This window comes from Ictidomys tridecemlineatus, chromosome 6 (genome assembly GCF_052094955.1).
Source record: "Ictidomys tridecemlineatus isolate mIctTri1 chromosome 6, mIctTri1.hap1, whole genome shotgun sequence".
Lineage (NCBI taxonomy): Eukaryota > Metazoa > Chordata > Mammalia > Rodentia > Sciuridae > Ictidomys > Ictidomys tridecemlineatus.
In genome coordinates this window covers 81932346-81959257 of record NC_135482.1, presented here as the reverse complement: position 1 = coordinate 81959257, position 26912 = coordinate 81932346, and the positions used below count along the sequence as shown (strand labels likewise).

Here is a 26912-nt window from a genome sequence, read left to right as displayed (position 1 = left end):
AGCCAGTTTACTAACATAATGGAAGAGATTGGCACTAGAACAATATTAAAAATATATATTTTTTTAAGTTACAAATTTTTAAAAAATATTTCTTAATTGTCAATGGATCTTTTATTTAATTGATTTATTTATATGCAGTGCTGACAATTGAACTCAGGGCCTCACACATGCCAGACAAGCACTCTACCACAACTCCAGCCCTATAGATTTCATAAGAAGTGTCCAGGGCTGAGGCTGAAGTGTAGATCAGTGGTAGAACTATTTACCTGGCATGTATAAGGTCCTGGGTTTGACCAGCACCATCCAAAATAAAATAAAAAAGGAAAGTGTCCAGACCTACATAAAACAACAACCACTTTTAATATTTACAAAGATAAAGAAAAGGTAACTCAAATAACTTTTGTGATGACATAGCTGTTTTTCATTGTGAAAATTTGATATAAAATTCAGTGTCCTTAGACTGACCTGAATCAGGTAAAAAATGCTATCATGCATTTATTTTTGGAATTTGACAAATGACACTACTTGTATTAAAATGTCTAGAAAACTTCAAAACTAAAATAAAATAAAATGAGACTAACCCTGTCAGAGATTAAAAAATGTTTTAAAGCTGTAATCATTATATTTTGGTACAACCCACAAATAGATTAATGTAAAAGGTTAGTTTTCCAAAGTAGACTCAACTGCATATGGAAAGTTACTGTATGGTAAAAGTGGCTTTTTAAATCAGTAAGTGGAAATAAGTCATACTGTGCATCAATTTTAGTACATAGATGCAAACTTTATAAGAATTTATATATTAAAACTTTTTATAACTATTCTTTATGCTATAAAACTCCTCATATATTAAGATATTCAAACTATCATGAAATGAACATTTTCCAGTTTGATTTATCTTTAACTTTGTTACATGAACTTTTATAAAAATGTATGTATATATTAAACTTTACATAACTGCATATTAAACTTCATAGTATAAAAAAGTTTTAATAATCAAAACTCAATTTTTAAAAACATTAGCAGATATGAAGAGAATATAAAAATCAAATGGCTGAGAAACTTTAAAAATTACTCATCTCTACTCAGTTAAATATACATACACAAAAGTTAAATGAGGTTGGTACTTTTTACACTTAGAAGATTATCAAAGATTTGGAAGTTGATACTCAATATTGGTGAAAGAGTGAGAAAACAGACATCATAAGGTGTGTGAATATATATTAATACAGTAACTTTGGAGGACAATTAGAGAATACCCATAAAAAAATGTAAATGTATGTATAACCTCAAACTCACCAATTCTACCCCAGAAGCACATGTTTTTAAACATCTGTATAAAGATCTATGAGCAAGACTGTTTTTTTCCTTTACTATTTGTTAAATATTTATCATAACCATAATTCATAATTCTTGGTATATCCATACAGTAGAATACTCTGCAACCGTTTAAAAATGAGTAGCTTTATTATGCTAATATGGAAAGATTGAAATACATTGTAAATAGCAAAAGGCACAGGAATAGAAAAAAAAATAACACGTAGAATAACAAACTTGCATGAGGAAAAAATATGTGGATATGTGTGTATGCAGGTTCATAATTGCCCACCTAAAACCCTTGGAACCACATGTTTTGAACTTAGAATTGTTTAGAACTCGATTTCTTGGGATTTTAGAAAAATCATGTTTGGGGGCTGGGGCTAGTAGAGCGCTTGCCTAAAAGCACATGTGAGACACTGGGTTCAATCCTCAGCACCACATAAAAATAAATTAATTAAATTTTAAAAAAAGAAAAATAGTGTTTGGGAATTCCCACACTCCCCTTTTTAAGGGTTATATATAATACCTCCAGAGAACACTTGTATCATGGTCAAGACTACAGTCATTTGCATCAGTATTTCTGCCATGAGAGGTAGGTATGGATTAAGTGGAAAAGTGGGATATGCTTCAAAATAATCCTAAGGGCAAAAAGGAAATAAGAGCTTGTGGATATATACATTCAATAAGATTAAAAAGAGTTAATAAGTATTGAAGCTGTTCAAGAGTATATGAGATTTCCTCATACTATCTCTTTTTTTTATCTGTTGGAAATTTTCCATACTAGAAGATAAAAATATATATTTGGAGTGAAGCATGTAAATACTCATTAAATAACATAAAATGGAATTTAAAAAAAAAATATCAGTCAATGGGGCTGGGGATGTGGCTCAAGCGGTAGCGCGCTCGCCTGGCATGCGTGCCGCCTAGGTTCGATCCTCCAGCACCACATACCAACAAAGATGTTGTGTCCGCCAATAACTAAAAAATAAATAAATATTTTTAAAAAAAATCAGTCAAGGTTAGATTTTACTGAGTTCAGATTTTGCTACTAAATGATTTTAGAAAAATCTTCCTATTTTCAGGATGTTTGAGATTTTACAGTTATAGAGACAGAACCTCTGAGTCTATAATATAATATATGGCAATATGAAAAATTTGTTCAAACTGGCTATCTTTCATATTTGGGACAAGGTATTAGGTGACAGTAGATATAAAAGAATGATATTTTTATCTTTTTATTTGACTTTGTACAATTTTAATTTTTAGCAATTTTTAAGAATTTTAAATTGAAAAAAAATGACTACTGAAACACTTGCATTTGCCTTTGATCTGCCTATTTAATGAACAAATACTTATTGAATACTTAAACTGTGTGCTATGTACTTTAATAATTCAGTTGTAAAACATGTTTCATCATGTGCTTTGATATAAATCTCATCACAAACATACAGTGTAAAACTGATTTTACCACATAGTACATGATTAGTCGCTCAAATGTGTGGTTTGCATTTTTGGCTTCTAATCCTAGAATGACTTTCATTACAGGATCCAAGTTTCCTTCCCCTCTTAACAATTCAGTGACCTAGGCAATGGAAAAGACATTAGTGGATCTGGATGTGCATTTGATTTTTTTACCCTTTTTAAATGTACAGTTTATTAGCATTAAATATCGGCACATTTAGTGCAGCTATCACCACTACTGCCAGAACTTTTTCATTTTGCAAAAATGAAGCTCTGTACTTTTAAGTAAAAACTCCTTTACCCCCTTCTTCTAATCCCTAGCAACCACCATTCTATTTTAGGTCTATGAATTTTATTACTCTGAGTACCCTGCGTGTGGAATTAGACAGTATTTGTTCTTTTGTGACATGATGCTTTAAAGGTTTATTCATGTTATAGCATGTGTAAGAATTATCTTTTAAGGCTGACTCATATTTCATTGTATGTGTGTACCCCATTTTATTTATCAGTGGATGAATAGACTCCTGGGTTGTTTCCAACTTTTGGCTATTATGAGTAATGCTGCTATGGACATGGATGTACAAATATCTGTTTGAGTCCTTGCTTTCAATTCCTTTGTGTATATACCCAGAAGTAGAATTGTTAGATTATCTGGAATTTCTATTTTTTTTTTTTGAGGAGCCACCATACTGTTTCCATTTTACACTACACCATTTTACATTCTCACCAGCAATGCACAAGAGTTTGAATTTCTCCACATTCTCACCAAAGCTTGTAATTTTGTTTTGTTTTTTGATAATAGCCATCTTAATGGATATAAAGTGGCATCTGCTTTGAGTTTTAATTTGCATTTGCCTAGTGATTACTGATGCTGAGAATTGTTTTCACTTGTTCATTGGCCCTTAGTCTCCCTTCTTTGGAGTATTGTCTATTCAGGTCCTTTGCCCATTTTGTAATATGGTTGTTTTGATGTTGAGTTTGTACAAGTTGCTTATATATTCTGGACATTAGCCCTCAATCAGATAAATGATTTGCAAGTATTTCTTCTCAATCTATGGTTTGCCCTTTTTGCTGTTTTTTGTTTTGTTTGTTTTTTTGCACAAAAGTTTTTTTTCTTTTTTTTTCTTTTTTTTTTTTAGAGAATTTTAACATTTATTAATTTTTTCTTAGTTCTCGGCGGACACAACATCTTTGTTTGTATGTGGTGCTGAGGATCAAACCCGGGCCGCACGCATGCTAGGCGAGCGCGCTACCGCTTGAGCCACATCCCTAGCCCAAAAGTTTTGTTTCTGATGTTCAAATTTATCCACTTTCCTTTGTTATCTCCTTTCTTGGTTTTGGGTGTCATATCCAAAAACAAAAGCTTGAAAAAATTGGTGCCAAATTCAATGTTATGGAGCTATTCCACTATTTTCTTCAATGAAATTTTGGAGTTTGAGGATTTAAGTTTAGTCTTTGATGTTTTTATACTGTCTAAGGTAAGAGTTCAACTTCATTCTTTTGCATGTCGATATCCAGTTTTTCTATAATGTTTATTGAAAAGACTACCCTTTTCCCTCATTGAATGTTCTTGGCATTCTTTTTAAAAATTGTTTGACCATGTTACAGGGATATCATAAGTGAAAATAGAGCCATGTGTTGACAGTTGGGTTCTGTCAGAAAGTTCATTATACAGCAGGGAGGGCATTTCTATATGGTGGCACTTCAGTTAATGTATAGAGGTGAGAAGGAAAAACATGTTGGTTTCAAAGGACAAGCACATTCAATTGAGAGAGGAGCTGGTTGATGAGCAATGAGGAGTTCTCACTAAGGTAAAGTAGAGAAGGCACTTAGATTTGTTTTTGCAGGGGACTAATATGAAGACAACCATGATTCAGAACATTAATTTGGAAGTGAAAGGCATGAGGGATAGGATATTTTTCTTCATTAATGCAAGACTAAGTGAGCAGGCAGTGATTTTAAAATATGAACCAACCAGTGATGTCAGCAAGATGGCAGAATAGGACTTTAAGTGCCCTTTTCCTTTTAGAAACATTAACACAAACAACTTTATGCTCGTGAAAATATCATCACAAGAGCTAAAGAATTCATGTGAGGGAAGGAGAGTAAAATGAGCACTCAACTTTACTGTGGACACCAGCATAGGCCTAGCTCTATGAAATCTGAAGCCAGGCCTGTCCTCAAAGCCCCATGCCTTAAGATTGCACCATCAACTCAATCTCTGGTCTTGATGCAACCAGAGATTAGATCAGGTCTTCTTCAGCAGACCCTGGTACTGGGCCAGTATCCATGGGGCAAGTCTCTACACCTGCTAATGTGGACCTGGACTCTAGAACTACTCCAGCTCAGCTGACCCCTGTATACTCAGTCTCTGAACTCATCCCCTGGAACCCAGGACTACACCAGAGAGCTAAATATACCCTCCTGAACCAGGATCCTGGCCCAACCACATGGACCAGGTTGGCCTCTTTAAATCTGGGTACCAGACCCACCCTTCTGCTGACCCAATCCCAACCAGTCTGCTTGAGGATTTTATAGGCAAGCTTGCCATGGACTCTGCTAGATATCACCCCCAATCCCCAGAATCTCTACACAGGCTAACTGGTGAGGGTCTTTCTCGGGCAAAGCCAGTCTGTAAAGACTTTGGAATAGGGGTCTACTTCTTCAAATGTGAAGGTACCAACACAAGTCCATAAGGATCATGAAAAAAGTCAGGGAAACAGAACACTGCCAAAAACTCTAAAGAAATGAAGATCAACACGAGCTATAGAAAAACACAGACAACTAAATAAAATCAGGAAAACAACAAACAAAATGAGAAGTTCAACCCAGAGAATCCATAAATGAGCCAAACAGAAATCTTAAAGCTAAAGAATATAAAGGCAGAACTGAAAACTTCCAAAGAGAGCTTTAGCAGCAGACTATGAAACAGAAGAATAAGTGACCTTGAAGATAGGTCATTTGAAATGACCCAATCAGAGGAACAAAAGAAAAAAGAGTGAAAAAGAGTAAAGAAAGCCTATAGGACATGTGGGACACCATCAGGTAAATGTATTCACATGTTATGGGAGTTTAAAAAGACACTGAGAAAGGGGAAAGCGATAATTATATATATATATATATATATATATATATATATATATATATATATATAAATTGTAGATGGACACAATATTTTATTTATTTATTTATTTATTTATTTATTTATTTATTTATTTATGTTTATGTGGTGTTGAGGATTGAACCCAGTGCCTCACAAGTGCTAAGCAAGCTCTCTAGCACTGAGCTGAAACTTCAGCCTTGGGAAAGCAATCTTATTTAAAGAAATGGCACAAAATACCCACACTTAGAGAGAAAAATGAACATTCAGATCCATGAAGATCAAATAGAGTAAATATAAAGAGGTGGTCACTGAGACATATTTAATCAAATTCTCAAAAATCAAAGACAAGGAGAACTTTTAAAGCATAAAGATAAGATGTAACTTGTCATAAACATGGGAATCTCCTTAAGACTATCAAATTCCCAACAGAAAAATGTAGTTCCAGAACTAGAGAGAAGATATCATCAAAGTGCTGAAAGGGGGAAAAATATTGCCAACCAAAAATACTATATGTAGGACGTCTGTCCTTCAGAAATGAAAGAGGGAGAAGGATTTTTCCAGACAAAAGCTGTGGGAGTTCATTATAAGACTTTCTTTATAAGAAAGGCTAACCAGAGTTCTTTAAGTTGAAATGAAAGGGCATTAACATAAAAACATGAGAGTACAGAACTCCCTGTAAAGAATATAGTCAAATTCAGAATATTTTAATACGTTGATGTGGTACACAAATCACTTAACTCTAGCATAAAATTTAAAAGACGGAAATATTAGCAAATTATTATAACTAGTTATTGTTAACAGATTTATGATAGACAAAGGAAAAATTATGGTACCAGTGACATAAAATGGAGGAAAGAGTATAGAAGTTTTGTATATGGTTGCAATTGTCATCTAAAAATGACCTGTTATAAGATGGTTTTTGTAAGCTTCATGGCAAATACAAAACCTATAGTAGGCACATAAAAGATAAATCAAAATATGCCACCACCGAAAAAGAAAAAGAGAAATCAGGTCATAAGCAGTGAAACACAGAAGCTACAACACAGTCAGAAAACAAGTTGCAGAGTAAGTCAGCTATCAATAATTACATGTAAATGGATTAACTCTTCACTCAATGATATACAGTGGCTCGAATGGGTTATAAACGAGATCCAGCTCTATGCTGCCCACAAGAGATTAATTTTAACTCCAAGGAGAGAGGCTGGCCATGAAGGGATGAACAAACATTTTTTCATGCCAGTGGTAACCAAGAGAGCAGGGGTGGCTGTACTCACATCAGACAAGATAGACCTTAAGTCTAACACTGTGACAAGAGACAAAGAAAGTCATTATATAAATAAGTCACTAGATCAAGAAGATATAACAATTATAAATATGTATTCATTCACCGTCAGAGCACTTAAACAGGTAAAGCAAACATTGATGAAATTAAAGAGATAAATTGCATTAATAGTAGGTACCATAGTTTCAGCAATGGATAGAGGCATCCAGACAAATAGTGAAGACACAGGGCACATGAACAACACCACTATTCACCAAATTGACCAAACAGACATATAGAGATCATCCCATCCAACTGCTGCAGACTACATTGTTTTCAAGAACACTTGAGTTATATGGTAGGCCACAAAACAAGTCTTAGAAATTTTAAGAAGACTGAAATAAATCATATATCAAATATATTTTCTGAACACAGTGGTATGAAACTTGAAATCAGAGGAAAATTTTTAAATTAACAAAAGTAGAAATTAGGCAGTGTATTACTAAACAACTAATAAATCAAAGAAAAAAAATTCTGGAGACAATTGAAAGTTTAAATACAGCATATCAAAATATATGGGATGCAGTAAAAGCAATTCTTAGGGGAAATTTTTAGTGGAAAATACATATTAAGGGGGAGAAAAGAATATATCAAATAACCTAGCTTTATACCTCTAGGAACTAGAAAAAGCAGAGCAAACTAAGCCCAAAGTTAGCAGAAGGAAATTATTGGAGCAGAAATAAATGGACACTTGAAAAATAGAAATCAAATGAAACTAAAAGTTGGAGTTTTGAAAAGATAAAACTGAAATATCTTTATCTAGACCAAGAACAAAAAGAAGACTAAAATTATGAACAGTGACAACATGGATGAACCTGGAGGGCATTATGCCAAGTGACATAATCCATACACAGAATGAGAAATATAATGTGTTCTCATTTACATGCAGAATCAAAAGGAATAAAAGGTGGAATAAATAGAAACAGCAAGTAGAGAGTAGAGTGGTAGTTACCAGAGGCAGGGAGGGGAAGGAAATGGGGGAAAGTAGGTCAAAGTATATATATTTGCATTTCTGTATGTGAATGAATCTAGAGAGCTAATGTACAACATGAGAACACGAGTTAATATCATATCCTAAAAATTTGCTTAGGATTTTTGGTGCTGAACACATACACAACCGGAGCATGATGAATATGTAAATTTGACTGCAGTAATCCTTTCAATGTGTATATCAAAAACATTGTACAATTCAAATATATACACTAAAAAATAAACTAAAAGTTATAAATGATATTAATACTGATACCAAAGGAATACAAAGGACAATAAAATACTGCTTTGAACAATTATATACCAACAAATTGGATAACCTAGAAGAATTGGATTAAGTTCTCTGAAACATACTATCCACCAAGACTAATCAAGAAGAAATAGAAAATCTGAACTGACCAATAAAGATAAGGAGATTAAATCAGTAATACAAACTCAGGACCTGATGGATTTACTATTGAATTTTACCTGACACTTAAACAATATTAATACCAATCCTTCTGAAATTCTTCCAAAAAAATTAAGAGGAGGAAACACTTCCAAACTTGTTTTATGAGATTAGCATTACCCTGATACCAAAGCAAGATAAGATTACCACAAGAAAAGAAAACTGGGGCCAAGATATAACTCAGTGGTAGAACACTTGCTTCATATGTATGAAACCCTTGATTCAATCCCCAACACTACACACAGAAAGAGAAACAAAAAATTAAAGGACAATATCACTCATGAACATAGATGCAAAAATCCTCGAAATATACTAGCATACTGAATTCAACAGCATATTAAATGGGTCATACCCCATGATTGAATGAGATTGATCCCTGAGAAGCAAGGATCATTTAACACATGCAAAGTCCATAAATGTGATATACCACATTAACAGTGAAAGATAAAAATCATAAGATCGTCTCAATAGATGTGGGAAAAGCATTTGATAGAATTCAATATCTCATGATAAAAATACTCAAACTTTAGAAGGAATGGAACTAAACTTAATAGAATCCATATGTGAGAAGCCCATAGACTGCTGAATGGTGAATATCTGAAAACTTTTCCTCTGAGATTGGGAACAAGATAGAAATGCCTACCACTCTTACCACTTCAATCCATATAGTGTTTAAGTCTGATCCAGAGCAGTTAGGTAAGTAAAAGATGTGAAAGGCATCCAAGTGGGAAACAAAGAAGTAAAACTGTCTTTTTGGCAAGTGACAAGATCTTATATGGAGAGAACCCTGAAGACTCCACCAAAATTTTCTTTAGAATAAACAAATTCAGTTTCAGGATACAAAATTAGCAGTGTTTCTATATATTTACAATGAGCTATCCAAAAAGAAATCATTAAAATCAATAAATTCCATTCACAATATCTAACAAAAACAAAAAACCTTAGGAGCAGTTTAACCAAGGACATAGAAGGTGTGCACACGGAAAACTGTGAAATGCTGGTGAAAGAAATTGATGATACCAATAAATGAAAACCTGGATGAGTGGATGTTCATGGTTTAAGACAATTATTATTAAAATGTCCATATTTCCCAAAGAAATACATAGATCTAGTGTCATCCCTATCAAAATTTCAATGGCATTTTTCACAGAAGTAAAAAAAATCTAAAATTCATACAGAACCACCAAAGCTATCTTGAGCAAAAAGAACAGAATATGATACATCATACCACTTGATTTAAAAATCAACTATAAAGCTTGAGTAATCAAAACAGCATGTTACTGGCATGAAAAAAGGCTCAGAGAAATGGATCAGAACCAGGAACCCAGAAGTAAGTCCACTTATTTATGATCAATTGTTTTTTGATCAAGTTGCCAACACTCAACAAAGGACAGTATATTTAATAAATGATGTTGAAAAACTGATACCCACCTGCAGAAAATGAGATTAGGCTCTTGTCTCACACCAAATCAAATCAAAATAGATTAAAACACATGAAACTATAAAACTACTAAGAGTAAGCAGAAGAGAGGCTCCATGACATTGGTCTGGACAGTGGTTTTTGAATAGGATCCCCAAAGCACAAGCAACCAAAAACAAAAATAGACAAATAGGATTTTATCAAACTGAAAACTTCTGTGAGAAAGGAAACCACAGGGTAAGGAATGGGAGAAAATATTTACAAATCCAAGATCTGACAATATATTGAAGTAATATTAAAACGGACAAGGAACTCAAACCTCTCCACAGTAAGAAAAGAACTCAAAAAACGAGCAAGGATATAGATAATGCTCAAAGGACATACAGATGACCAATATATGAAAAAAAAAAAGCTCAATCTCACCATCATCAGAGAACTATAAACCAAAACCACAATGATATTACCTCACTCCAGTTAGAATGTCTATATAAGAAGATGAAAGTCAGCAAATGTTGGCAAGGATATGGAGAAAGAGGAGCTCTTGCACACTGTTGGTGGGAATCTAAATGCAGCCATTATTGAAAATAGTATGGAAGTTCCTCACCAAATTAAAAATAGAACTTCCATATGATCCAGAAATCCCAGACATATCCGAAGGAAATGAAAGCAGTATCTGTACCCCCACAGGATTATTCACAATAACCAAAAAATCATCCTAAGTGTCCATCAGTGAATGAAAAGAACTGTGGAATACTATACAGTTATACAAAAGAATATAACCCTGTCGGTTGCAACAACATGAAGGACAGATGTTATTTTAAGTGAAATACCCAGGCACAGAAGGACCCGTGCTGCATGATCTCACTTATATCTGGAATCTAAATAAAACTCATAGAAGTACATTGGTGTATGAGGGATGGGGGTTAGGGAGATGTTGGTCATCGGGTACAAAGTTTCAATAAGAGGGTAAATAAGTTCTGGAGATCTGTTGTGCAAAACGGTGACTATATGGTTAATAGTAATGTACTAGATGTATTTGAAAACTGCGAGGTGAGTGGATTAAGTGTTCTCACCACAAAATAGGTATGAAGTAAATATGTTAATCATTTTCAAATGTATACCTATATCAAACATTTTGTACACCAGTTATACTTTAATAAACCTGGTGGAGGTAGCGGGGGGCATAAACCCACAAAATGAAAAGCTGGCTGAGCTGTATTCATGGACTGTCCTATGGAAAACCCCCTAGATGCGTTCCCAATCTTTCCTTCTCGTGGTTTTGTGACCTAAGGCATTTTATTTCTGTTTTAGTTTCTTCCTCTGTGATTTCTTACCAACTTTCTTAGGAATACATGAAGACGTAAAGTTATGTTTTTGCCATTCTCTTCTCTGTGCTATGTTTCATTGATTCTGTGCCTGGGGATTTTGGGGGGTAAAAATTATATTTCTCACTTGAAAATGATTATAGAATATTAATAAATCTTTGAGTTTCTGTTTTGGCGTAAAGTCTTCATGAGGACTGATTTTTTTTTTTTTTTTGTACTAGGGATTGAACCCAGGGATGCTTAATCACTAAGCCACATCCCCAGCCCTTTTTAAAAATATTTTATCACTGAATTGCTTAGGGTCTAAGTTGCTGAGGCTGGCTTTAAACTGGAGATCCTCCTGCCTCAGCCTCCCAAGCTGCTAGGAATACAGGCATGCACCACCAGGCACAGCTGTGAGGACTGATTTTTGACACAAGTAACTGATTTACACTGCTCTCCTTTTGTTTTTTGTTTTTTGCTTTACTATTAGGTGGCAGGTTTACTCAAGGGCTTTGTCCCAGAGCTTGACTTCTCTGTTTACTGTGGAGTGACTTTCAGCACTCCATGTCAAAAGTAACAAGTCAAACTGATTGTGAAAACCTTTACGACATTCAGCCTCAAGTTCCTTGCTGTATTTTATGTATTCAGAGATAAAAATATGTAAATAGAGAAAAATATGTAAATTTCTCCTTAAAATGTGTAAATAAGGCAAATGTTTTATGTGTCACTTTCTAAAGGTTACAGTCTTCGTCCTTTGATGATTCAAGTCCAACAGAGCCAATGAGAGATGATCACACTGTCACCTGCAGGAATGTAAGTACACTCAAATGACAATGTTCAAGAAATCAGTGAATGATAAAATTTGCTCTTTGATTATTTCTTTTGAGAAAAGAAGCCATCCTGTAAAAAAAAAAATAAATGAGCTCTTTCTAGCCACTCAATGGTTTTTAAGATGCATCAAAGTTTAGAATAATGGGTAAGGGTGAAGTTGTTAGAATACCATCTGGGTCCAAGCTGTGACTCATATTCTGCTACATATCCTTGGGTTTGTTACTTAAACTCTGTGCCTCAATTTCCTCATTTATAAAGCAGGGATGATAATATATCCTCTGAAGGAATGTGAAAATTCAATGGTTTAACACAAAAACAAACTCTTAAAACAGTGTTGGCACATAGTAAATGCTCAATTAATGGTAGCTGTGATTATAGTTAGGTTCTAAATTGGTAGATTACATGTATTCCTGTGGTTTGAAAAAGATAAACCACAAGAAAAAAAAATTGTGGTGGGGATCAAATCCAGGGCCTCATAAATGCTTACCACTGAGCTACATTCCCAGCTCTGCTGTTTCATTCAATTAAACATACACTAGCTAATTGAAATGTCTTGGTGCTTATACAAAAATGACTAAACATAGTACTCAACTAGAAGATGAAAATACAATATAATTCTAATATGATACAAATAACAAAAAGCTCTAAAGTAAGTATGTAAACTAGATAGTATAAGAATATGAGAATTTATATATGACCAGGGACAAATTTGTGTAAGAATCTAAATCTTCTGACCTATTCATTCATTTGTTTATACATTTAGCAAATGAGGCAATATGCTAGGAAACAGATTTTTAGTTATTGTAAGAAAATCTCCAGTACCATACTCTATATAGGCTTTTGTAGATAAAATACATCAATCTAATACAACAATACAGGCCAGTGATTTGTGAGCTACATTGAATATTAGATTGTGTTGCATGGAACAGTCTAAAACTTTTTGGTAAAAGGATCTGCTCTAATCTGTTCCCCACTCCGAAGTACTATTCCCAGTAATTTCACAAGAAGTGTAGTTTTGCCACCATTTTTTTTTTAACTGAGATGACTTTGATACTGAGTGGTCATAAACTTTGCCTTCTTTTTTTTTTTTTTCCCCTTTCAATGCTTTATTCACTCAATTTACTCAATACAATTTCATTCTATAGTTTTTTTTTTAAAGAGAGAGTGAGGGGGAGAGAGAGAGAAAGAATTTTAATATTTATTTTTTTAGTTCTCGGCGGACACAACATCTTTGTTGGTATGTGGTGCTGAGGATCGAACCCGGGCTGCACGCATGCCAGGCGAGCGCGCTACTGCTTGAGCCACATCCCCAGCCCCTAAACTTTGCCTTCTTCACGTAAAATTTTTCCTTATAGCATGTACCTTTCGTTGTGGTTCACAGTGGTGGCTTTGGAGCCAAGTGGCCTTGGCTTATAATCATGGCCTCAACACCTTGGGAAAGAATGGATTTTTAGACTTCAGATCCTCACATTTGAGAAATGAAATGGAATGCTGCCCATGGGGTGCTTGTCCTGTAGCACTCAATAAGTGCTTGCTGCCAGGGGGCCGTGGTGCTGGTGGCAGGTCCCTGTCTGCCGACTGCCAAGGGGTTTTTATCTCACTCAAGTGCAAACCTAACTATGCATTATTCTGTGTTTTGCAGATGTCAAATCAAGAGTTGTTTTCACTGAGTCCTTCAGAAACAGGGGAGCTGGAGACAACCAGGCAAAGCCAGAGCACTCACGAACCTCTCCTCAGTAAGTTGTCTCTGGCATCAGCTGGCCGCGTTAGTTTTCCAAAAACTTCCTCTTACTCACTGTTTTCAGGCACAGGAGACTTCTGAAGAAGCACACTGTTTTAAAACTAAGATTTTTCTCATTCCAAATTCTAAATAGAAAAATCATATTCTTGATTTTAAAATATAGGTGCCGTGAAGAATTCAGTTGTTATATTTCAGTCGGTTTTAGATGTTGCTGAATACATGCAATTTACTTATTTATTTATTTATTTTATTTTTTTATATTTATTTTTTTAGCTTTTAGGTGGACACAATATCTTTATTTTACATGTTTGTGGTGCTGAGGATTGAACCCAGTGCCTTGTGCATGCTAGACAAGCGCTCTACCACTGAGCCACAACCCCAGCCCAGAATACATGCAATTTAAATACAACTAAGGTATTTCTAAGTAAAGGGAAAAACATATCCATTCAAGAATCACCAAAAATTTTTTAAAGGATACATATCACAAAAAGAAGTATAAGATTTTAATAAATTGAATCAAAGATTTTCAGATACCCATAACTGACATCACTTTCTAGAAAGCTGAGGCTAGAGAGAATCAAGGGATTTGATTCAGCTTCAAACAGAGAACCACATAGAAATCATCTTAAATTCTTTTGTACTTAGAAAGATAGCCAGAAACCAGTTCATTTTATCTGTGTTTTAACCCTTAATTTCTAGAACCTCTTTCTATCTCTAATTTGGATGATTCTTCTATATATCCTTTTTCAATTAGAAATCTGGTTACCTACCTGTAAGAAAATTCCAGATTTTTCGGAAGATGACACTTTTGTCTCAGCCCTTTGCTTTTAGGCTTAAACAAATGGAAATCTTTCTTGAGGCAGATGAAAGTTAAATTTGTCCTTCCAGGCACGTACACCCAAGGCCCTAACTTCAACACTTTGAGAGTCTGTTCCCTTTAGCAGTACCATCTCCTATTACAAAGCTTCTGGACATGGGATGCATCAAATGCAACTTATCTAACATCAGATTGTTATAGAAATAGGAGACCTATTGAAAAACACATCAGGTTTTGCCAATTTTAGACCTATGCTTCACATTCTGAAAGTACCTTGGATGGTGTCTCTGCCTTGCTTTGCCGTTTTTGGTGCGACCTCCAAGTTTGTGAAATGTGTGACCTTGGTAACCTTCACTTATGCAAGCCTGTATTTTAATTCACTAGGTGACAGCGCACAGCTGGATTTCGATGCCCTGTGTGACAATGAGGACACAGCCATGGCTGCTTTCATGAATTACTTAGAAGCAGAGGGGGGCCTCGGGGACCCCGGGGACTTCAGTGACATCCAGTGGACACTCTAGCATTTGACTTCTGTCTCCAAGAATGAGAAACGTTTTCAAGCATTTCATTTACAAAACGCCGTCTCTTCTTCAGTCCTGTATGGATACCACTGGTTTCATGTTTTCTTAATGATCTACCAGTTTTTATAGATTTGCACCTGACTCTCAACAGGGAGGTTGGAAAATAGATTTTCCTCCAAAGAGAACTGATCAGTTTATTATCACCCCCTTTATGCCATGAAATAGCGTAAAACCCACTAGCTGCCATATTTTTAACTAAAATATTTCTGACCGATACCACCACCTACATGTTGTTTTGACTTTATTATTTTTTTATGTGGTTTTGAGTTTGAAGAATTTAATGTGGACATTTTCCTGTGTCTAAGATTTATTTACCGCAGATTTGTGATACAGGTTTGTGTAATTTGGAACATTTCCATTTCTTGAGCATTTCCTTAATTGAGGATAGGGCATTCATTCTAGGAAAACAGGGAGTGCTTGTACACTTAAAGGGACAGTGCAACTTGTAATCATAATCTTGATGAATACTATAATCAATCTTTGTAGAATTTGGCAGGAACATAGCCAGGATATTTATACTCAGTCAAGCACTTTCAGATGAATTTTAAGTGAGATGACTTCTTATTTAAAACAGACAAAGCCAAAAAAGAGTTTCAACTTTGTTTACAGAAAAGGAAGAATCTTAGGTCCTAGATCTTGTTGATTAACAAAACCAGCTCTTAATATAAACACTCAAGATTTTCATTACAGATAGAATAGACTTTTGCTGTTGAAACATGGTTAGGAAGAAATAGGTCCAGGCAGATTAAGTGTCCTGGGTAAAGGGCTGGGCACAGTGGCACACTCTTGTAATCCCACTGGTTCTGGAGGCTGAGACAGGAGGATTGAGAGTTGAAAGCCAACCTCCGAAAAAGCGAGACACTAAGCAACTCAGTGAGACCCTGTCTATAAATAAAATACAAAATAGGGTGGGGGATGTGGCTCAGTAGTTGAGTGCCCCTGAGTTAAATACCTGTATCCCCCCCCCAAAAAAAATGTCCTGGGTAAAGTCATACATCAAATTCATGGATTTTTAAAGTGTTTAATATGTATAAACTAGTTTATATATATATATATATATATATATATATATATATATATATATATAAACTAGTTTGTTTATACATATTTGCAAAGCAATGGCCTCACTAGCTAAATGACTAATTGATCCAGGAAATAGTTGTAGTTTTCTAGGTAGTTTCAGTTATGCCTGTAAGGAAAAAGTAATGAAGTAAATGTTAAGTACATTTTTTTAATCAAGGCAATGAGAATGCATTTTAAAATCAATTTTCTAGTTACAATTAAAATTTTGGAAAGCATTATTTTAAATAGTAATTAATCCAGAAGTAGCTCAAATTGAGTATAAGAACTAAGATTAATTAAAATTCTATATACCTACCTTCTTGGGAATCATACTTTTATAAATACCTGTGTTTTAATATCTCTTTACAGATTACCAAATGTGTTCCTATATCTTTTTTTTTTTTTTTTTTTTGTATTTTACAAACGAAAGAAGGATAGGCTGGAAAACTAAGAGGGAAGCCCTCAGGCCCCAATGAAGGGTTCAAATCCACTTTTCTCCATATGGTGCTACACCCTTCCAGCAAATTTCCCTCTGAGCCCCTCACCAAAGCAATGTGTTACTTTGACCTTCATGATATTTCTGGAGGCCGTTAAAGTGATAAATGAGAATTTTCATCAGATGTGTTAATGACAGACATACCAACAGGCAATCACCCAAAGCAAATGTTTCTTTCAAGTATGAAATTCGCAGTACCCGGGTAGGTGAGGATGTGCTGGCACATTGTGCTCTTGAGCCCATACCGTGTGTTCCAGCAACATCAGGGGTCAGCACCCTTCTTGGGCTGACATTTGAGGCCTTGAGAGACATCCAGGTTTATAACACGCCAAAGAAACCCTTCAAGATGAGGGAGGGTTGACGTGCTGCAGCCCCAGCACTACAGCTAAGTTGAAAGAAGCGTGAAAGATCACATGGCCCCTCTGCCTGCCCACCAGCAGAGCTGTTTTTAGGGGACTGCACCATTGCAGGTTCCCTAGTGGTAGGCTATGTCATCACTATGGGATGGCCTCAAAAATAGGAGGGGCAAACCCTCATGATTCGAGGGGCAGAGATTCTGGATTCGGCCCTTGCTGCCTTGCACAGCGGGAGTTTTCTTATTGCAAAAGGAGGGGTTATTCCATAGGCCAACAGGCAGGTAGCCCTTGGAATGCTCTGGGCATATCGATTTTTAAATTTTATTTATTTATTTATTTTTTAGCCCACTCTAATTTTTTCCACAGATTCTCTTGTCCTGGACCCAGAATCCAGCCCATCCATGCTTTGTATGGTACTGTCGTTCTCCCAAATTTAGTGTATTCTCTAAAATTCATTCCATTAGGACTAAAATATTTGTATGGATTATGCATATCACTATTGTCTCCTATAAGTTAACATCTTGAATTTTGGTGAGAAATAACACATCTATAAATTGCATGAAAATATCAAAGACAGTAATTTTTTTCTTAACTCTGAGAGTTACCTGTAACATCATATCAGAGTGGGAAGAGTCCCTGTGTAGCCAGGGACTGTGTAGCCAGAGTCCCTGTGTAGCCATTTAAAACTCTGTGCCTCAGTTTCCTCATTTATATAAAAAAAAGTTTGCTTTCTGAGTTTACTCCCAGCTGTGACTCTGACTCTAATCCATAGAACTTAAGCACTGGACTGTCCTTTACTGTAGCCATTTACCACATGTGGCATTGAACACTTGCAACGTGGCTGTTACAAACTGAGAGGTGTTATCAAAGTAAAATACAAACAGATTTGTATTTTACAATACAAATTTAAAATTTGTATTGTAAAACGTGCTGGGGCTGCAGCACATCAGACTTAGTATGTGAATGTAAAATAGCATGTTAATTTTATAATGATCACATATGCAAATGTTATTTTGGATATACTGAATTAAGTAAAACATTACAATTTTACTTGTATCTTTTTACTTTAATGTGGCTACTAAAAAATGTTAGATCACACACATGGCTCTCATTCTTTCTTTTGGACAGTGCTGCTCTAGATCATTTCATCAAGTGGATATTATTAAAGTAGACCAAAGGTTATACCATCAGGAAGACATTCACGTCTAGATACTGTTTGAGAGATATTTATTGATCTTTTTCAGACCACTAGTGTTAATGTCTATTTGCCTACTGTTCAACAGTCAACCTGATTTATTGATCCTTGATTAAGTACAAGTAACTGAGCCTCTAGTCATGTGCCGGATTTAAAAATTTGATCAGACATTTTACTACATGTCTACATTTTACTACATAGCCTACAGTCAAATACAATTTGAGTTATAGGTTGACACCATCTGTCACTGAATTTGAAAATCTTTTGGGAAACAGGAAAATACAGAGTGGAGAATATTAGTGAATAATGAAACTGAAGGGAAGTGTGTATCTACAGTAACAACAGAAAAGACCATATTACTTTTGTCTCCTATAAATTAACTTCTGTTCTTGAGTCCCATTCTGTGGAGTCTGGGGCACCAGGATGTGGACTAGCCCATGCCTAAGTTACCAGACTGTGTTTGGTGGTTTCTGTTTCAGATCCTGCTTTAGAGATGTGCCTGTCATTCGGGTAGGTCATCGCTGAGCTCTGGAATTAGAGACTCAGATTTGCCCAACACTGTTCAGGGCAGGGCAGGGCCGACAGCATTGTCAAGAAGCCATAAAGAAAAACTGCTAAGCGGCCACTAGGTGCCACCTTTCCTTTCTCACAGTGCTGTGTTTTGATGAGATTAACTTTCCCCAGCTCCCTGGGGCCTGTGAGAGACATTATTTAAGATTTCTGTGCCTAGAATGAGTCAGCTTCTCTGGTGTGGGTTGGTTGATGAGAAATGCTTTCCAAGGGACGTCTGGGGACGCCTTCTCACATAATATAAGAACTTTGGTGTAGGGAGCTTCCCAGATGTGCTGCTCGTGAGAACTGGCCTTAGCAAACCCGTCCAGTCTGGGGTAGGCTCTCTGAACCCAATGCTCATATGTTCTCAAGTGTAGATTTGCCTTTTCTACAGTTTTTAGCTCTCTCCAGTTCACTGGCTCTTGTCTGTATATTGATATTTTTAAATTTTTGTGGTAAATAATAGTGAAATTAAATTATATTTTGTAATAATTACTATTTTGTAGCTTTTTTTAAAATTAATACACTTTCAAAAAGTGTGTCTTTGATTCTGTGTGTGCATGTGTGTGTGTGTGTTTGTGACAGACACAGAGACTGGGGATTGAACACAGGGCACTCTATCACTAAGCCTCCAGAGTAGCTGGGGTTACAGGTGTGCACCACCATGCCTGGCACTTAGCTATTTTCTAGTGTATAAACATAGGTGGGGTTCAAGACCTCATGTTCTCAAACCACTAGGCAGGGGGTTATGATGAAAAGTGTTACTGCATAGATTTGGGGTACATTCACAGGCTTTCCTTATGGCTACAAGTTCAAAGACCCAGTGGTTTAACCAATAAAGGTTTCTTCCAGCTCATATCACAGCTGATGCTGTCAGCACTTTGCCCCTCTGACTCTCCCTCTTTCCACCAATGGGTTTTAGCCTCTGGTGGACCCTCTCTCCATAATGACGCTCAGAAGCCCCAAGTGTGTATTTTATAACGGGCAATCTCAATAGAAAGAGAGCTTCTCTATTTGTTAGTAATTTACTAAAAAATGCCCATTGATTTGGGCCTCTGGATCAGCTTGGTTGACACTCGTTTCCTAAGTGATCAATAGTATTGTAAGATCTACAGTGTGACAGTAAATGTTGGAGATGAGTGTCATATAGAAACTTCATCTTTAAGTTAAAGAATTCTGAAAGCTACATACCAGATAAATATATATGTAATAGAGTAAGTAATTTAAGCTTCCCCAAAGTTCAACCCAAATAATAGAGGTATATAACTAACAGCAAAATACAGACACCAAGGCAACCCCATTGAGGGATAGTGTTTGGGAAGGTGTATGTGAACTACACAAAGAGTTAAGCAGTTTGATTTGATAAAGGGGAAATCTATAAAGGTTTTTTTTTTTTTGGGGGGGGGTGGTGGTGGTGCTGGGAACACCAAAAGACTCCCTTGGTTCCAATTTAAGCACTCATTCATCCTAAGCTGTGCTCAGCTTCATTAGTCCCTGCTTCTAAGATACCAGTTTTGTGGGGGAGACCATGGAAGGCAGTAACCATAGAACAGGGCCCTTGACATTTAAAAGAAACGAGCAAGAACAAAGAGCCTATAGCAAGGGCAGGCTTCATCTCTGCTTGTCCATAATCTCCCAGGCTTATTATATTCTGGCTTTTTATTCCCCTTATTCTTCCAGACCTGTGGTTCTGCAACTTAGGTAGTCTCAGAATCACCGGGAGCTTGTTAAACAGGTCACAGCCCCACCCCCACTGTCTGATTCAAGTGGTCTGAGGTGTGGCTCAGTAAGCAGTACCAGTAAGTGGCCAGTGGTGCTGGTGCTTCTGGCCCAAGGGCTACACTTCAGAACCACTGATCCTGCTGTTCAAAATAAATGGACCCTCACAGACCCCTCATTCTTGGGCTCTTCCAAACAAAGTGGGGTGGGGAGCAGAGTCTCAGGATGAGGCAGAGCCCACTACTTATCTTCCCTCCCTTTAGAACATTTAAATTCGGACTGGATGAGTTAAAATGAGCTTCAAAGGCATCCTTGAAGAAAATGTCAGAAATAGCCAACAGCTGGACAGCCTAGGCCAGAAGGAGGAACGGATTGGAATGTATGCAGAAGAAGGGTCCGTGAAAAGCTCGTGACTCATGATGGCCAACTTCCTAGAATTATGGGTGTTGGCGTGTGAGTCTTGCATATTTTTGGTCTGGGTCATTTACCAGGAGCAGCGAGTGGTGAGACATTTTTTCCACCTTTGGCGGTTGTGTTGAGAAGACCAAAAAAGAGCTGTCTTCAATTCTCACCAGCTATGTGTTTCTCGTCTTGGGTTTACTGTTTCTTGGGCAAACCTACCTCTGGTCTGACCTTCAGGCAGTAGTGCCCACATTCACTTCTGTACAGGAGGAAATCTTTTGCACATTCACATATGTGATGCCTAAAAGTCTACACTGAAATGAGAAGCCTGTATGATGTGAACTTACAACTGAATAGAATTTTTTTCTTTTTTCTTTTTTTTTTTTAATGCCAGGAATTGAACCCAGGGGGTGCTTAACCACTTAGCCATGTATATATAATTTTTTTTTAAATTTAGAGATACAGCCTCGCTGAGTTGCTTGGGGCCTCCCTAAGTTGCTGAGGCTGGCTTTGAACTCGTCATCCTCCTACCTCAGCCTCCTGAGCTGCTGGGATTACAGGTATACACCACCATGACTGGCTGAATAGAAGTCTTAAATCTCATTTAATATTGGTTGGTTCAGTAATAACTCTGAAGGCTTCCCCTCTATTAGAATTGATATCTAGACTAATAGCACACAATCAGCTGACCATTAATGATTTGATGTTCTATTGGGTATTGTTCTGTTGTTGACAAAAGTCAAGAAAAGTTCAATTATAGTACCTGCAATATTCATTTTTGGGAATAAAAAGATGGACATGATGACATAAAATAATGAAAAATTCATCAAATTAGAAAGCATACTTTTTATGATAACATATTTCATTTTTAGTATTTTTTCTGCAGGGCAAATTGAAACATGCCTATGATCCCAGTAACTCGGGAGGTTGAGACAGGAGGATTGCAAGTTTAAGGCCATCCTGGGCAACTTCAGACTCTCTCAAAATAAAAAATAAACAGGGCAGCTTGAGAGGCTGAGGCAGGAAGATCACAAGTTCAAAGACAGCCTCAGCAACTTAATGAGGCCCTGTCTCAAAGTTTTTAAAAAAGGGCTGGTGATGTGGTTCAGTGGCTAAACACCCCTGGGTTCAATCCCAGGTACTAAAAAAATTAAAAAATTAAAAAAAGGACTTGGGATATAGCTCAGTGGTAGAGTATACCTGAGTTCAATCCCCAGTACCAATAACATAATCTTCTGATTATAAAATAACTTCCTATTTGTTTTGAAAATTCAAGGTACAAAAAGATGCCACGACAATAAATAGCCACATAGTGAAAAACTATAATTAGTACTTGGATGTTCTTCTTCTTTTTTAACCATTCGTTCATTTTTAGGTGGTGCTGAGGATTGAACCCAGTGCCTCACATGTGCTAGGGAAGCCCTCTACCACTGAGCCACAGCCACAGTCCTGGATGTTCTCTTTTCTAGGCCTTTGTATTCTAATGATTTTTTTTAAGGTAGAATCCTGTTTGTACAATTTTATGCTTCTAGTTTTTTTTTTTCTGAACAGAAGTAACACATACAATTAGCTAACGGTCAGATTATATTTGAAGATATAAAAGTACAAAAAAAGAAAGCCCCACCTGAAGTCTCATTCTTATTTTCCTGAGCAATCACAACTTTGGCCAATTATATTCATAGTTATATTTCTAATTATGCTTTTATTGCTACTCCTTAATTTTCCCAGCATGATTTTGGAACAGAGCACTAACCATTTTAAGTTTTTATTATGGAACATTTAGAATGTTTGGAAAGTTTCATTGTCATGGGAACATGTCAGTTAACATCCTTCTGCACAAGTGTTTGCTGTGTGCCTCTGATTCTGTTTAGGATGAATTTCTGTAAGTCTAATTATCAGATCAAAACGGCCCACCTGCCTTAAAGGCCATATACAATATTCTTTAATTTTTGCATGGTTAAATATGTCAGTTTTCCCCCAAATTTTTTCTTGTTTGCTTTTTGCTTAAGAAGAAAACATTTTCTACCCCAAAATCACACACCTAAGCCTTTTTCTTAGTGTCATGTGGTTTCATAGTTTTACACTAAAGACTTTTTGATCTAGCTGAAATTTATTTTGGTCTTTAGTGAGACACAGAAGTCTACTTTTCTTTACTTAGTATTATACCCTTGCTCTGCAACCATTCAGTAAATAGTCCTTTCTTTTCCCCATGATTTGAAATGCTGTCTTTACCATCTACAAAATTTTTACATATTCTGAGACCCGTTTGGGAAGGAGGTGGTGGTAGCCACAGGTGGGGAAAGGAGGGAATTTTAGCTGTTGAATTAATCTGGCTGTCACTTTTTTGAGGACTATTCATGCTATTTTGCATAGCAGTTTTACCATTTTACATTCTGATCAACAGTACACAGGGTTCCAATTTTTCTCCATTCTTACCAACTCATTACTAGGTTTAAAAAAAAAAAACAGTAGCTGTCCTAATGAGTTTGAGGTGATAATTCATTGTGGTTTTGATTTGTATTTCTCTGATGATGAGTGCTCTTTTCATATGCTTATTGGCCATTTGTATATCTTCTTTAAAGAATGTCTATTCAAGTCTTTTGATCATATTTTGAGTTATTTAGGGGGTTTTCTTGTTGATTTTTAAAACATATATTCTGGATATTAACACCTTAACAGATTTTGATGATTTGCAAATATTTTTCCAATTTAGTAGACTGTATTTTCACTCTATTGATGGTTTTCTTTGATATGCAGAAGTTTTAAAATCTCATTTGTCCTTTTGCTTTTCCGTCCTTCCTTCCTTCCTTCCCTCTCCCCCCTCCAGTGCTAGGGATTGAACCCAGTACCTTATGTGTGCTAGCCTTGTTATCTGTGGGTTTTTTTTTTGTTTTGTTTTGTTTTTGTTCCTGGGGATTGAACTCAGGGGCACCCAACCACTGAGCCACATCCCCAGCCCTATTTTGTATTTTATTTATAGACAGGGTCTCACTGAGTTGCTTAGCGCCTTGCTTTTGCTGAGGCTAACTTTAAATTTGCAACCCTCCTGCCTCAGCCTCCCAAGCTGCTGGAATTACAGGGGTGCACCACCACACCTGGCTGTTATCCATACTTTTGATACTTATTTCTGTGTCAGTCACAGAAGCACATGTTCTATTTATTTGGGAAAAAAAATATATTTAAAACTTTTTTAAGAACAAGGTGAAATAAGATTTGAAAACTTCAGGAAATTTCTTGAAATATATAACCTGGAAATTGTTGTAGTTCAGCGTGATAAACACGAGAGGCTAGTTTACACAACTATATAAGAAGAAATGAGAGGAAAAAAAAAGAACCACCCCCACACTATCTGGGGGAGCGACAGTCTGTAGGCAGCATTGGTGCCTCTGCTCCTGCCGCACCCCTGGCAGTCACAGCTGATGAAATGTCTTTTTTCGTGTTGAACCAAAATGTGCTTCAGAACATTCAACACAGAACTTCAGGAATCCTTTCACAAACAAGCAAGGTGAAATATTAGACAAAATCTATTTGTTATCCTGTCCTCAAACACTTCCTAAAGCATGTTAGTTAAAATAGTTCCCCAAACATGCCAGCAAGTAGATTTGTAATGATTATAAAAAAAAAGATGCACAGCAAGTAGATTTGTAATGATTATAAGCTTATTAAACTCACTGAGAAATCCCATAGAAATTTTACCAATTCATCGTTCTCTAAATTGACTTGATCATGAAACTCTTTTTGTCTCATTCTTCATATTAAAATACTGTGGAATTTGATTTGTATGAAATGTATTATTGAAATAGGTTTCGATATTTCCCATGGGACAATCATTTATAAATTTCTGTTCTCTGAAAAATGTTAACCAACTTTATATCTATTTTGTAGAAATTTGGTCTCCCCCAAAGTGTTTAATTTTTAAAGTTTAAAAAACAAGGACATGAGGACACATCTTCAATCAAGAATGAAAATTTCAAAAAGTGGGGAGAAAAAAATTCTAACACTGGCTTAGTTTTAGTGATTATTTTAAACCAAAAGTGGTTTAAAAGATTGAATAACAAAATCATTAAAAGGATGATATCATTAATAGGGTATCTACCTAGTATTTTAAACAAATGAGATTTTGTGGGTCCTCAGACTGACAAACTAGATTCTGTTTTTTTAATTCTAGATTTCTGTATGTTTAGATATAGTTGTGGTGAACATTTATTATTAAATTGGCCTTTTATAAGAGCTCATAGAAAATAAACCATTAAAAAATATCATACCAGGGCTGGGGCTGTAGCTAGTGACAGTGCTTGCCTACCATATTGTAAGGCACTGGGTTCAATCCTTAGTACAACATAAAAACAAACAAAGTCATTCTGTCCATCTACAACTATAAAAAAATAATTTTAAATCATACCAACAGTTGCTCTGAGTAAGCAATGTTGAAAAACATTTAGGGCTTACTGTTTTCTAATCTCAGATGTGTTCATAAGAATACCTACTAAAATAACTAAATCTAAGCTGGATCCAATTGTATGTGTCTGTAATCCAGCACTCAGGGGGCTGAGACAGGAAGATTACTTGAGTTTAGGGTTTCGAGACCACATGAGGCAACACTGTGAGACCCTGTCCCCACCTCCCCCAAAATTAGATAACTAAACTAGCCTTTCTCTTAAAGTAACATACTATGTGATGTTGAAACAAAGAACTGATTTATTAAACATAATTTAACACTGAAACGATTCATCAAAATTAAATGTAAAAATCTACAGTGGTTCTCGATTTTTGGTTCCAAGACCACAACATCAGCACCACTTGTCAGAAATGGAAGTTGAGGGGCCCTACTCCATGCCTACTGAACCAAAATTGATTCAGAAATCTGGTTTTAATGGATGATTTCTGCTGTCTACCAAGACTTGGAGACTCATGCGTCTTTTAGTTTGTGTCTGGTGTTAGATTGGTCCATCTTACCTATGATTGTTGAAACCTCTCACTCTGTGTGAACGAGGCAATAGAATTCCCCCATTTTTGAGGAGCAGAATATGGAGACATCTTTCCAAATATAACATCTAATGAGCATCGGTGACCCTCCCTCTGTAGAAAATTAGAGTACACAAATTGCTTATGTATTTTTAGAATACACAGAGTTTGCTTGTATTTCCAGAAAATGAACCAACTAAAAAAGATCCATTCTTTTATCCCTCGACATAGATAATTGGTCTATAAATAACAAGAAAAACATAACAGGAAAAGATTATAGCTACAAAGTTGACTAACATTATCTGTGACAACTTAAGGAGAAAATTATGGAGCTATCCCCAGTTATGAACGTATCTGAACTTACATAAGTAGAAAAAAGAACATTTTAAGTAACAGGGCCGCCTCCAAGTCAAAAAAGAGGGGATCTTTGCAGTAGGGGTGTCCTATGCCATGGGGCAGATGCAGTGGCAGAGCGTGTGTCTGTAGGAGGCTGCTTGTTGTATAGAGGTGGCACCTGGCACCAGGCCACGGTGGGTGGCTTGAAGGCTCTAGTCAGACACTGCCTTCAAAGAGCTCCTGTAATCTAACTGCCTTCTTGAAATCTTTGTGCTCACTTTTGATAGCATTGCAAACCATGCTGAGAGACCAGGACTCCAGCCAAGCATATTTTAAAATTCTTGGCTAATGTTTCCATTTGCGGGGGACATTTTATAGTTTTCAGTTTAAAATAGCACATTCTCTAGAGCAGGGTTTCTTCCTCTTGGCACTATGGGCATTTGGGGTTGGATAATTCTTTGTTGTGGGAGTCTGTCCTGCGCACTGTAAAAT

General features: G+C 36.1%; 1 protein-coding gene across 6 annotated transcripts in view; it reads left to right on the top strand.

Moving 5' to 3' along the window:
- The window catches only part of Bmal2 (basic helix-loop-helix ARNT like 2), a 74267-nt gene extending 54777 nt beyond the window's left edge, over positions 1–19490 (top strand). For all 6 annotated transcript variants that reach the window (XM_078015017.1, XM_078015016.1, XM_078015021.1 and 3 more), the window contains 3 exons: positions 12105–12180; positions 13841–13934; positions 15141–19490. In XM_078015017.1, the coding sequence (XP_077871143.1) occupies positions 12105–12180; positions 13841–13934; positions 15141–15277 (307 nt within the window). In that variant the 3' untranslated portion in view covers positions 15278–19490. The remainder of the gene's footprint in view (positions 1–12104; positions 12181–13840; positions 13935–15140) is intronic.
- The last annotated feature ends 7422 nt before the right edge of the window (positions 19491–26912 follow it).